This window comes from Chrysemys picta, chromosome 13 (assembly GCF_011386835.1).
Source record: "Chrysemys picta bellii isolate R12L10 chromosome 13, ASM1138683v2, whole genome shotgun sequence".
NCBI lineage: Eukaryota > Metazoa > Chordata > Testudines > Emydidae > Chrysemys > Chrysemys picta.
The window spans coordinates 7,328,282-7,341,007 of NC_088803.1; the positions used below are offsets into that span (position 1 = coordinate 7,328,282).

General features: G+C 47.7%; 1 protein-coding gene across 1 annotated transcript; it reads left to right on the forward strand.

Annotated features, from left to right (window-relative positions):
* The first annotated feature begins 248 nt into the window (after nucleotides 1-248).
* Nucleotides 249-4,280, forward strand: LOC135975509 (olfactory receptor 14A16-like). Its single transcript, XM_065566726.1, has one exon. The coding sequence runs from the start codon at nucleotides 2,310-2,312 to the stop codon at nucleotides 3,267-3,269; it is 960 nt and encodes a 319-aa protein (XP_065422798.1). The 5' UTR covers nucleotides 249-2,309; the 3' UTR covers nucleotides 3,270-4,280.
* The last annotated feature ends 8,446 nt before the right edge of the window (nucleotides 4,281-12,726 follow it).

The following is a 12,726-nucleotide window of genomic DNA, read 5'->3' on the forward strand; positions in this document are numbered from 1 at the left end:
CGTGAAGCCAGAATTACAAAGGAGTTTAGGAACCTCAAGAAGGAGATAGGAGCCTATTGGGATTTACAATAGCATCTAAGTAGGTTAGGCGCCTAACTCCCACTGAATGACCATGGGGTTTAGCCACCTAGCTCACTTAGGAGCATTGATAATTCCCAGTAGGTGCCTGTTTCCCTCTTTGTAATCCTGGCCCATAGATAACACAGAAGTCGGGCTGGATTCAGGGAACCCTGGGGGAGATCATGGGCTCTGTGCTATGTGGGGGTCAAACTAGAGGACCAGAATGGCCCTTTTTAGCTTTATCACCTAGGCATCTATGCACTTGCCTCTGGGCCTCTGCTGCTGAGCTGTGCAGAGCTCCAGGGAGTGAGTCCCACTAGCCCTTAGGAAATAGACCTGGATAAATCACCTTCCCGCAGCATCAGTCCTTTAATGGCAATGCAGCTCAAAGCCAGCTCCACACAGGTCATCTGCAGAGAAAAACAGGTGTGAATCCAGTTGTGTCAGTTCAGTCTCAGATTGAGGGGTGAAGGATTCTCAGATACTTGTGCCTTCAGCTTCTAGATTCTTGTATGCAGATGGATATTGAACAGAGAATCCTGGTGCTGGATGACAGCATGCGTCATCTTTAGGGGGGAAATCCACAAAGACCAGTACAGTAAGTTTGTTATTTCAATTATTGGGGGATCAACATACAGGGGGAAATTAAGATGATAAACATGAATTACAATATGAACTCATTAAGACTTTTCTCTGTTTAATCAATACCTACGGCTGATTGGTATTTTCCCACCCTGCAGGAAAATTTTGACTTTTCATTGAAAACCCCAAATCTTTTTTTTTTTCCATTTTTTGGCAAATGAAAACTTTCTGCTGAAAACTGGATTTTTTTAAATCACAAACCCAAAACTCTTTGGTTTTTGAGTTTTCGTTTCTTTACAAACCAAACCAAAATGTTTGAGAGAAGCAGACAGATTCTGAGATTTGTTGTTGTTCAGCAGGAAAACCAATCTCCATTAAAAGGAACACAGCTGAAAACTTCCAACCTGCCATACACTTTAAATAAATTGGGGAACATTAATATTGCCTGGTTAGACCTTAATTCCAAACCCATTTATTCTGTTGCGTCTGGGCAATTTCTCTTTCAACGAGAGAGTTGCACAGAAGTAACGACTGAATAACCAGTAAAGTTGCCAGCGCACACAATGTTTTGTACAGATTAGCCCCTTTAAACCCTGGCTTAGAGTAGAACCAAGCAGCCAACGCCTGTCTATCCTGACCCCATTCAAGGTCATACGGGAGCTCACTGGGAGTGGAACCCAGAACTCCACACTGGTGCTGGCTGAGTACAAATAGAGTAAATTACACATAACAAGACACGGGACCATGTTTTCAAAGGGATTTAGGCACCTAGTGGGATTTTCAGAAGCACCGAGGAGCCTGGGGTTGCGTGCCTAAGTGGTTTTGAAAACCCCACTAGGTTTCTCAATACCTTTAAAACTGCCACACAGCCCCTTTGCAAAGGACCTTACAGTCCTAGTAGCCAAGGCAGAGAAAGGGAGGGAGGGGAAACAGAGGCAGAAAGAGGGGAAATGACTGGCCCAAGGTCACACAGCAGGTCGCTGACAAAGACAAAAGTAGAGCCCAAGTGTCCTGGCAACAATGCACCGCACAGTGCAGAGTAATTGAAACAACATGGCAGTAATGGAGGGCTGCTGCTAGCCCCGTGTTACATGCCGGCAGAAGAGCAGCTGGGATTTGGTGCCAGAAATCAATTTGGAAGCAGTCTATAGGCCGTCCAGGCCCAGATCTTGGGGTAGAAAAATTACAGATGAGTTGCCACTTATGATGTTGGGTGAGTCTATGTGATATTGCCCTGCAAAGTGGGAATCGGGCTGTGCTGGTATTTTAGCAGACCAGTTTCGTCGCCAAGCTGTGAGCTTGGAGAGGGACGTTCTTTGCAAGCGTTGCTGGATTTGGATTGTGCTTTGTTCCATCCTTCATACTGCATTTTAACAAGCTACACCCTGGGCCAAATCCTCAGATGGGGTAAAGTGGGGAAGCTCCATTGAGTTTAAAGGAGCTGACCCAATTCACACTAGTGTGATAACAGGACTGATGGATCATCAGAGGCGAGGAGCATTAACAACACCTGGTCACAGTAAGTGATGAGTGCTGGGCACCTTTGACATTCATACAAAGAGATATAAAGAGAAGGGGAATCACGGCAATTCCCTCTGTCGCTCTTATCCTGACCATTGTCCTCCTTATTCCCCCTACAGCCATCACATGATGTTCGGAAGAAGGAAATGTTCAACCAAACAACAATGACCGAGTTCCTTCTCTTGGGATTCTCTGACATTCAGGAGCTGCAGATTTTGCACTTTGTTGTGTTCCTGGTGGTTTACCTGGCAGCCCTGGTGGGAAACCTTCTCATCATCACAACCATAGCCCTCGACCTCCACCTTCACACCCCCATGTTCTTCTTCCTGATGAATCTGTCCATCCTAGACCTCGGCTCCATCTCTGTCACTATCCCCAAATCCATGGCCAATTCCCTCATGAACACCAGGTCAATTTCTTATTCTGCAAGCGTCACCCAAGTCTTTCTCTTCTTCTTCTTTGCTTCAGCAGATTTTGCCATACTGACCATCATGGCATACGACCGATACGTGGCGATCTGCCAACCACTGCACTACGAGAGAGTAATGAACAGGAGAGCTTGTGTCCAAATGGCAGCCAGTGCCTGGATCTGTGGTCTTCTCTACTCTGCCCTGCACACTGGGAATACGTTTGCAATTATCTTCTGTGGAGGGAACATGGTGGATCAGTTCTTCTGTGAAATCCCCCAGCTCCTCAAGCTCGCCTGCTCTGACACATACCGTAGTGAAGTTGGGGTTATTGTCTTTAGTGTGTGCTTAGTCTTCAGCTGCTTTGTTTTCATAATTGTGTCGTATGTTCAGATCTTCAAAACAGTGCTGAGAATCCCCTCTGAGCAGGGCCGGCAAAAAGCCTTCTCCACCTGCCTCCCTCACCTCGGTGTGATCTCCTTGTTCCTTTCTACTGCTACCTTTGCCTACCTGAAACCTACCTCCAGCTCAACCTCAGGTCTGAATCTCATGGTGGGTGTTCTCTATTCTGTGTTGCTACCAATAATGAATCCAATCATCTATAGCAGGAGAAACCAGGAGATCAAAGGTGCCCTGAGTAAATGGATAGGTTGGCGGTTACTCACTAAGAATAAACTGTCCATATTTCTCCTTCAGTAGCAATTTCATTCTGAGTTTCCTTATGAATTCAATCAGCTGATGACATTATTGCCTCCAGGAGAAAATACTGTGCAAACCATTTATGCAGAATTGGGTATTTACACCTGTAAAAGTCCAGACAAACATGACTCAAGATAAAAGGATTAACTATAGGTTTACACCAATCTAAGTAAGAGTGGAATCTATCGATCATATCCTGCTATCCATCACCATGCTATCTTGCCTATAAAATCCGTAGCCATAGCATAGTCCGTACTGAGGTCTCTGGCTTTTCTTAGTTTGGGGGATAAAAACTCAGATTGAGGTATCAATGTATTTGTTATTTGTGCTTTTGTTTGTTTGTTTGCCAGATTTTTAGATTATTTTTGTTTAGCTGGTTGGTTGGTGATTTGGTTTGTTTCTTTGTTCCAGGAGGTCTTAGAGGTGCAAAGGGGAGATGGTGAGCATTTGGTTAGGCAGGATTTTCAATGTTTGCACTCTCTTGGGGGGCCCATATGGCATCTCTTTGATGGGGTTTTCTGAGCAAGCTGAAGGTTTGCTCCCTGCAATGATAAAAGGGGGTAAAAGAGGTTTCTGCAGTGGCTTAGGACACACTGAAATGATTGTGTGTGTATTGTTGGGGTATTATTGTATTATTGATGGAAAGTTAGGGACATAAGAACCTCGGCTGGGCCTCTTTTTATTATTTTAACCTAAATGAATATGTAAAAACGGTGTCATTCTTGCTATGGTGGAAAGGCTGATTTCGAGAGAAACATTATCCAGAGTTTCCTAAGGAAAACCTGACTCAGATAACGAGGCCAAATTGGGATTCCATGGAAATCACTGTGGTTTAGAACTTCACTTCAAGGACATCAAGATTTCGCCAATAGCCTCTACACACAAGGATCCAGATTTGGCTGACAGCACCCTGGAGAAAGTGAGTGTGACAGGGAAGTAAGGGTCAGATTTCCCAACTCAGCTAGACCAGCCCCAATGCAGAGATGACCCATTGGCATCACCAGTTTAATACTGAGGCGGTTCTGGCCCAAAGTCTCTGGGCTGCACTTAGTAGTGACATGAAGACCAGTGTAATTTTTTTGTTTGGGGTCATTTTGTTCTAACCTTTGTGACGGAGCAAGGCCAGATGGCTACAGTAAACTAATGAGGAACAGGTATGTTAGCCCCAGGCTAAACAAATCCCTGGTACCATGGTAACCAAATGGCAGTTGCTCCAGATTAATCAAGACACCTGGGGCCAATTAAGATCCTTCTAGAAAGCAGTGGAAATAGCTAGGTTGATTGGGACACCTGAAGCCAATCAAGGGCTGGTTGGAACTAGTTAAAAGCCTCCCAGTTAGTCAGTGAGGCATGTGCCAGGAGTTATAGGAGGAAGCTGTGCTGTTGGAGGAACTGAGCAGTACAAACCATTTCAGGTGCAAGGAAGGAGTCCCTGAGGTAACGGTGAAGTAGATATTGAGGAAGTGGGGGCTGCTGTGGGGAAGTGGTCCAGGGAATTGTACATGTCCTATTTCCAAAAAGTCAGCTACCAGAGCTGCTAATTTTAGGGTCCCTGGGCTGGAGCCCGGAGTAGAGGGCGGGCCTGGGCTCCCCCCTCTCCTCCCCAATTAATCACTGAGACTGGGAGACAACAGAGACGTGCGAGGGAGGGCTGCTTCTCCTCACTTCCCTTGCTGGCTTCTGATGAAAATGGCTCAGTAGGCTGTGACCCTTGTCTCTAGAGAGAGAAGAGCTAATTTATTCATAATGACAGATTTCTATTTGATTGTGAATTATGTCCGCTAGCTAGATAATGGGTAATCTATGGAGATGATTGTGCAAATTATTATGCTTCTTTTCCTGTTAACGACTGTCTATGTCCAGATCATAATTTTCTGATGAATACTCCTTAGTAAACATTATTTATCAAAGATTTTTTTATGACTACATCTTAGTCCATCACTCGTTTACAAACAGTTCATCTTTAAGTGTGTGGGGTTTGAACTTGGAGCTGTTTTGACTGGATACATTTTGAACATGGTCTGGTTTGCTTCTCTGAACAAACGTCAGTTTCACTCTCGGTATCCTTGAAAATCCAGGGGCCGATTGTCAGCTGGTTTAACGTGACACAGCTCGACTAGAGCTCCGAGAATTGACACAGCTGAGGATCTGCTCCAGACACTCCTGATTCTGAATACAAGACTCATTTCCTTTGACTAGTCTGGACAGAGGCCCTGATTCCACAGCTGCTTCAGCACATTCTTAAATGTAATCATATGAGCGGCACCATTGAATTTAAACGCATGATTAAGTCCCTGTTGGATATGGGTTAGGAATATGGACAGGGTTGTCATGGAAAAAGTCACCCACGCATTGATTTTAGTTCACAGACTCAAGCCTGAGGCCAGTTTATTGCAAAACATACCAACGCGTTGGGGTAGCAGTCCGAAAACTACCACACCTAGCACAGCACGCAGGCTGCTTTATTCGCTCAAACCGCAAGCATAGTACAAAGAATGGGTCATTTATGCATCATTTATGCGAAAATAAGAGTAGGGGTCTGTCCCTTTTTTCCGGTAGCTCCCTCATTATTTACGAGAATTGGGTGCCTATTGGGTGGGGGGGTTTCCGACATGGGTGGTACTTGGCACCAGTTGTAGTGGTGTTTTCGTCAGGGTACATATTGTTTTTTTCCGGGGTTTTCTGGTTAAGGGCATGGGATGCCCAAAGATGATATGATTGGCTGATTGGCAGATAGCTGGAACTATAGGGGAAGCTGGCATTTCCTAGAAGCAATTTCTTCATATAAACCGTTATTATTTTTCATCAACAAGCACTTATCATGTTTTTACAGCTAGGCAGTTATCATGTTTTTACAGCTAGGCAGTTATCATGTTTTTACAGATAGGCAGTTATCATGTTTCACAACAAGCGGCTATCATGTTTTTCATAAGCAAGCCGTTATTATGTTGCTAAGCCTTTCACATTGCTCCCTCGCACCCCTTTCCCTCCTCTGGTCATAGCCTTGACAGGGGCTTGTACAGCTGTGTGGTTCAGGCCCTGGCCTGTACTGTTCTATGTAAAGGCCGTCAGTATAGTCAGCTTCTGTCAGAGGGCCTGAACTTGGGCCTTCGGTGTTACTTTGGCTGCCAGAAAGAAGGCCACCTAGTTCTTTTTCCCCGCAGGGTTTAAGGCTAACACCGAATTGGTGTCAGACCCTCACACTGTCTCCATTTCTTTCCTTTCCCAGTCAAATAAAGCCCTACAATTGGTGCATGGGAATTACTCTCCGCTTCTGGGGTCTGGATTATTAACATAAAATAAAAGAACAGGAGTACTTGTGACACCTTAGAGACTAACAAATTTATTTGAGCATAAGCTTTCGTGGGCTACAGCCCACTTCATCGGATGCATAGAATGGAACATATAGTGAGGAGATATATATACACATACAGAGAACATGAAAAGGTGGGAGTTGCCCTACCAACTCTAAGAGGCTAATTAATTAAGAGGAAAAAACTTTTGTAGTGATAATCAAGATAGCCCATTACAGACAGCTTGACAAGAAGGTGTGAGGATACTTAACATGGGGAAATAGATTCAATGGGTGTAATGCCTCAGCCATTCCCAGTCTCTATTTGCATATCACTTCAAGTTCAGCAGTTTCTCATTGGAGTCTGGTTTTGAAGCTTTTCTGTTGCAAAATTGCCACCTTTAAGTCTGTTACTGAGTGGCCAGAGAGGCTGAAGTGTTCTCCTTCTGGTTTTTGAATGTTATGATTCCTGATGTCAGATTTGTGTCCATTTATTCTTTTGCGTAGAGACTAGCAATGCCCCTCTGCCATGTACATTGTCCAAACCAGACAGTCTCTTATTTTGCAATAAGCTTCTGTAGAGGCAACATGATGGATCAATTCTTCTGTGAAATGCCCGAGCTGCTCAAGCTCTCCTGCTCTGACATGTACCTTGGTGAAGTTGAGTTACTCATCTTGAGTGTTTGATTAGGCTTAAGCTGTTTTGTTTTTATAATTGTGTTGTATGTTCAGATCTTCACCACAGTGCTGAGAATCCCCTCTGAGCAGGGCCAGCATAAAGCCTTCTCCACCTGCATCCCTCATCTCATTGTGGTCTCCTTGTTTGTTTCCACTGCCATCTTTGTCTACCTGAAGCCCACCTACAGCTCAGCATCGGTTCTGGATCTCATGGTGGCCGTTCTCTACTCCGTGCTGCCATCAGTGATGAATCCCATCATCTACAGCATGAGGAACAAGGAGATCAAAGCTGCCCTGAGGAAACTGACTGGGTGGAGGTTATTCACCAAGAATAAAATGTCCATATTTCTCTCATGAACATAGTTTTATCTGTGTTTCTTTACACATACAATCAATTGATGACATTTTCCAATAAGAATATGGTGTGTGATTTTTTTTTTTATGCAAAATGTTGTATTTAAAGTGGTAAATCCATGGTAACTCCACAAAATCCATGGAGTTATTCTAGGTTTATATCACTATAAGAAAGACGGATATCTCTATGTTTCCTGGTTTTATACTGCCACCCATTGCCATGCTATCCGAGTGCCTTCCACATAAAATACCCAGTGGAGTTCACGCAGTATCTGGTGGTTCTGCTTTTCTGGGGTCAACATTTTGTTTGTGGTCTGATGGCGTTGGGGTGTTCTGTTCGCTGGTGTGGCAGAGTGGGCTATGACAGCATCAGATCATGGTCTCTGTGTTGTACTAGGTGTGGAACTATCAGCACGGTGACCGCCCCAGCCCGGGTTTGCTCCATAGCAGCCTATTGCTCTTTGTTCCTTGCAGCTCTTCTACCTGAGAAAGGTGCATGTGACCTCGCTGAAGGACCATCACTCAGAGCCAGCAGGAGTGAAGGTTGGTGCCTTTCACCTCCATGCCCTGCTGCATGGAACAAAGGCTTTGCTGTATAGGACGTCTGCCAGTGGGGGCTGGGGGAGCATGACTGGTGGGTCTGGAAATCTCACTTTTAGCAAATGATCCTTAGACAATGGACCAATTTATGTGGTCAACTGACTCAGGCTCATGGGGCTCGCACTACAGGGCTGGACATTCCCACTTGGGCTCCAAACCCGGCAAAGGGGGTGGGTCGGCAAGCCTGACTGGGACCGTCTACACTGCTATTTCTAGCACTGTAGTGCAGACCCAGTTCCAGGCTCTGAGACCTACTGCCATTGGCAGTGTAGACGTACCCAGCGAGGTATTACCCCTCTCTCCTGTCTGTCCCCCCCGATCTGTCCCCGCCCCACTCTCCTGTCTGTCCCCGCCCCACTCTCCTGTCTGTCCTGGCCCCAATTTTTACCCCATAATAACAGGGCCACCCAGAGGATTCTGAGGGCCTGGGCACTTTGGCGGTGGGTCCCGGGCAGAAGGATCCCTAGCCGCAGGTCTTCGGGGCACTTCGGCGGCGTGTCCCGGAGTGGAAGGACCCTCCGCCGAATTGCCGCCGAAGACCCGGAGCGGAAGAAGCTTCGGGGGCTTGGGCCCCGCGAGAGTTTTCCGGGGCCCCCGGAGGAAGTGAAGGACCCCGCTCCAGGGGCCCTGAAAAACTCTCGTGGGGGCCTCTGCGAGGCCCGGGGCCTGGGGCAAATTGCCCCACTTGCCCCCCCCCCCCTCTGGGCAGCCCTGCATAATAATCATCCATAAATGAATCATCCACACCTCCCTTTGGAATTTTTTGGGGGTCTGCAAAAGAAAAACAGTTGAAAACCACTGATCTCCACCAGTCATGATTTTATAGACCTCTAGCATATCCCCCCTTAGTCGTCTCTATTCCAAGCTGAACTGTCCCAGTGTTTTTAATCTCTCCTCGTACGGAACGTGTCTGTAACTCCTCAGGGAAGGGGGATGGTAGGGTGACCAGATAGCAAGTGTGAAAAATTGGGACACTTATTTTTCGGAGCAGGTGTAGAGTTGCCTGGATAAGACAAAACCTCTAATACCCTGCTCACACTAGGGGATGATAATGTAGTTGCTCTGGTTATCAGCCCCTTTGAAGACACCCACCTGGAGTGGTTCTCATCTATTAGCACAAACTGGATTCTCCAGGAAGCTAACAGGCAAAGGAAGGGTTTGTAAATGAACCGCCTGGTTTTCAGTGGTCTTGGGCCTTTTTCCCAATGGACGGAGCCTCTGGCCCACGGCGGGTCGCCGAGCCTTAGGGTGCAGTTGCGAGGACTTGGCCCCGCGGAGCCCCCCTAAGCCTGGCAGCTTGTTCTGAGCTGACGTTGTGATGAACAGAGAACCACAAGGAATTCCCGTGGGTGAGGTCTTGAAGCAGTGCTCCTGTTAGAGGAGTGAGGTGGGGTGGGTGGGTGTGTGTGTGTGTGTGTGTGTGTGTGTGTGTGTGTGTGTGTGTGTGTGTGTGTGTGTGTGTGTCACTGCTGCCCCCTGCAGGAGAGGATGAGCCCTGCTGTGTGTGTATGTGTGTTTGTCCCTGCTGCCCCCCGCTAGAGGGGCTGACCGCCTAGAGGGATATGATGGGGTTCAGTGGCTAGAGGAGAGGGGACGTCCTGTCGTGACTGTGACCTGGGGTGGCTGCAGTATTGGGGTTCAGAGTTCACAGGGACAGTCAAGAGCCTCTGAACAGGGGCAACCGACGACGACAGCTGTTGGTAGTTGGGGCGCCGGAGTGGGCACCTGCTGGGACTGGGTACTGGAAGCTGGGTGAAGGATCCCATCCGGGCACCATCCAGATGGGCACCTCCATGTCCCCCTTGGGGAATGTCTGTCTGTCAAACGGGTGCGGGGGAAACCTGGCTGGGAACCCTCATCCCCCCGACCTCATTCTTCTGAGTGCTGTGCCCATTGGGCAACTAGCCGTGTGTTTTGCTCCCCCATCTCCTCTTCTCTTCCCCTGCTGACCAGGCACTGCTGAGGGGAAGAGAAGAGAAGAGGGGGCATTGCGGTCAGCACTGATTCACAGGGGAGAGCACCCCCTACTGAGACCCCCACCCCGCTCCTTGCAGCACAGCGCCCCCATTGTATCAGTTTCACCCCCTTCACCACCCAGGGAGGTCTCCCAGCCAAACGCTGACCCTGGCTGACCTGCTCCACTACAGCTGTGATCACAAGCAGGCTAGGACAGACACAGGCTAGGGACCAGCTTCGTGGGTTTGCCATTTATGAAATTCAAGGAAAATCCCAGGATGGGGATCCAAAGTAGGAAAAAAATTCCAGTGTCTGATCACCTGCCCCGCCCCGTGCCTCAGTTTGCCCACCAGTCACATGAAGCTCATGAATCCTGCCTCCCATGGGGGAGGTTGTGATGGTTTATAAGTGGGGCTGAGCTGTTCTGCTCACATTCCTTTCCAGCTCCTGGATGGTGCAACCCTGCTACGCTAGAACCTCTGGGGTCACTCAGATCCTGCCATTGCAACCTTCCCGGCTTCTTCCCTCCAGAGATGAGAGTTTGTGGTTAATGTGAAAGCTGGGGGCGTGGGAAGAAAAGAAGAGGACGGAGAGAGAATAGGAGAGGGGAAAGAGCCCGGACTCCTGGGTTCTCAGAAGCCCTTAGAAAGGAACGTATTCTCTTGGTTACTGCAGGCTACTCCTTGCTCATTCTACCACAGACAGCACATGCCCTTGTTTCGGGCCAGTCGCTCTTCTCGCCTGGGCTGCTTTCCTGTGGTTGACATGCTCCTCACATTAGCTGTAGCCTCTGTCAGGTTTGTCCTCTGTGGTCCCTAAGAACAGGAAGGAAGCCGGGTGGCTCCTCACCCAACCACACTGCTCACTGTGACTCAGCCAGAAACGGTTGTAAAAACCTCCCCGCCCCGACCAAGGAACTTAAAATGCTCCATGCCGTGGAGCCTGGTGGACCTACCAGCTCACTCAGCCCCAGGACAATGCTGACCCACCGGACGTCTGACCCATCCGTAGTGGAACCTAAGTGAGATCTGGATTGGGCAGATGTTTTCAGCTGCAAAGCTCGGGCCCTCATCCGAGTCTGTTTCAACTCTGATCTGGCCCCTGGATGGGGGGATGGTTTGCTCAGGGGAATGGGACACGGGGACTTTCCTCTGTAGGTGGCATTGGCTCTGGTCAGGGCAATGGCTCTGACCTGGCCCGAGGCAGGGGGACTGGCTGACTCATTGAAGGAGGGTGATCGGCAAATCAAAAACACGTGTTTGCAGCACAGGCCAAAGCTTGTTGGAAAATTTTCCTCCGCACATGCTGGTTTTGTCAAAATTGAAATATTTAGAAAAAAGTATCAATTTTGGCAAAATGTCACTAAACAAACCTGCCCCAAAATAAGCATGTTGATGATGATCCGTTTGGACCCTTTCAAAACTGAGCACTTTGATTTTTCATTTTGGAGCAAGTTGTTGCAGCAGAAATCTTTCTATACGGAAAAGTTTTTAAAGATCAAACTCAGAATAAAATCTTCTGTCCCTGTTCCGGCTGAGAGGTCATAAGAACATAGGAATGGCCTTGCTGGGTCAAACCAAAGGTCCATATAGCCCAATATCCTCTTCCAACAGTGGCCAATGCCAGGTGCTTCAGAGGGAATGAACAGAACAGGTAATCTTCAAGTGATGATGCCATCTGAGATCTGGGTCCCTTTTGGGCCCAAAACTGTTCTGATTTCATCAAAACATGACATTTCCCTCAACTCACTGGTTCGACCGCTACCGAAATCCTGTAACCAGCCCTCAGTTAAACGGGAGGTCGCACTAGATGGTCAGAAAAGCCTCGAAATCTTGAATTATGGACCCTGTAGATTCACAGGAGGATGTTGATAAATTGAAGAGGGGACAGAGAAGAGCTAGGAGAAAGATTCAAGGAGTAGGAAACCTGCCTAGAGTGAGAGACTCCAGGAGCTTGATCTATTGAGATAAAGAAAGAGAAGATTATGGGGTGACTTGATCACAATTTATCAGTGCCTATGGGGGGAAGAGAAATTGGATAATTGAGGGTTCTTCCATCAGCCTACGAAGATCTAACATGATGCAATGGCTGAAAGTTGACGCTTTACAAATTCCGCCTGGAAATCCGGTGCAAATTTTCAGCGGTGAGGGGAATTGAGCGTTGGAACCACATCCCAAAGTCTGTGGTGGGTTCTCTGTCCCAGCAATGTTAAAATCAAGATAGGATGTTTCTCTGAAAGATCGGCTTTCGGAATTCTGTTTCGCAGCAGAGGTCAGGCTGGGTCCTTGTGGTGACCTTCTTGGCATAGCTGATGAGTTCTTCTCATAATCGTATTTCATGGGGCATTTTGAAACTCTTGGTTTTCGTTTCAGAAGGGGAAGTAAAATTGAGATAGCCAAATCTACTACTGGTCAATACGCCTGGTTCCCAGGCAGATCTAGCAGAGACGTTGGCTTCACGATGAGGTCAAAGGGAATGGCACAGCTACCTCTACTGCAGAAGGAGCCCTGTGACCCTCCACCAGAGGGACCATCATGATCATCTCGTCTGACGTACTGCTCCTCACAGGCCACAGAA

Coding starts and splice junctions, on each gene's coding strand:
- LOC135975509 (XM_065566726.1), top strand. CDS start 2,310: ATGTTCAACCAAACAACAATGACCGAGTTCCTTCTCTTGGGATTCTCT.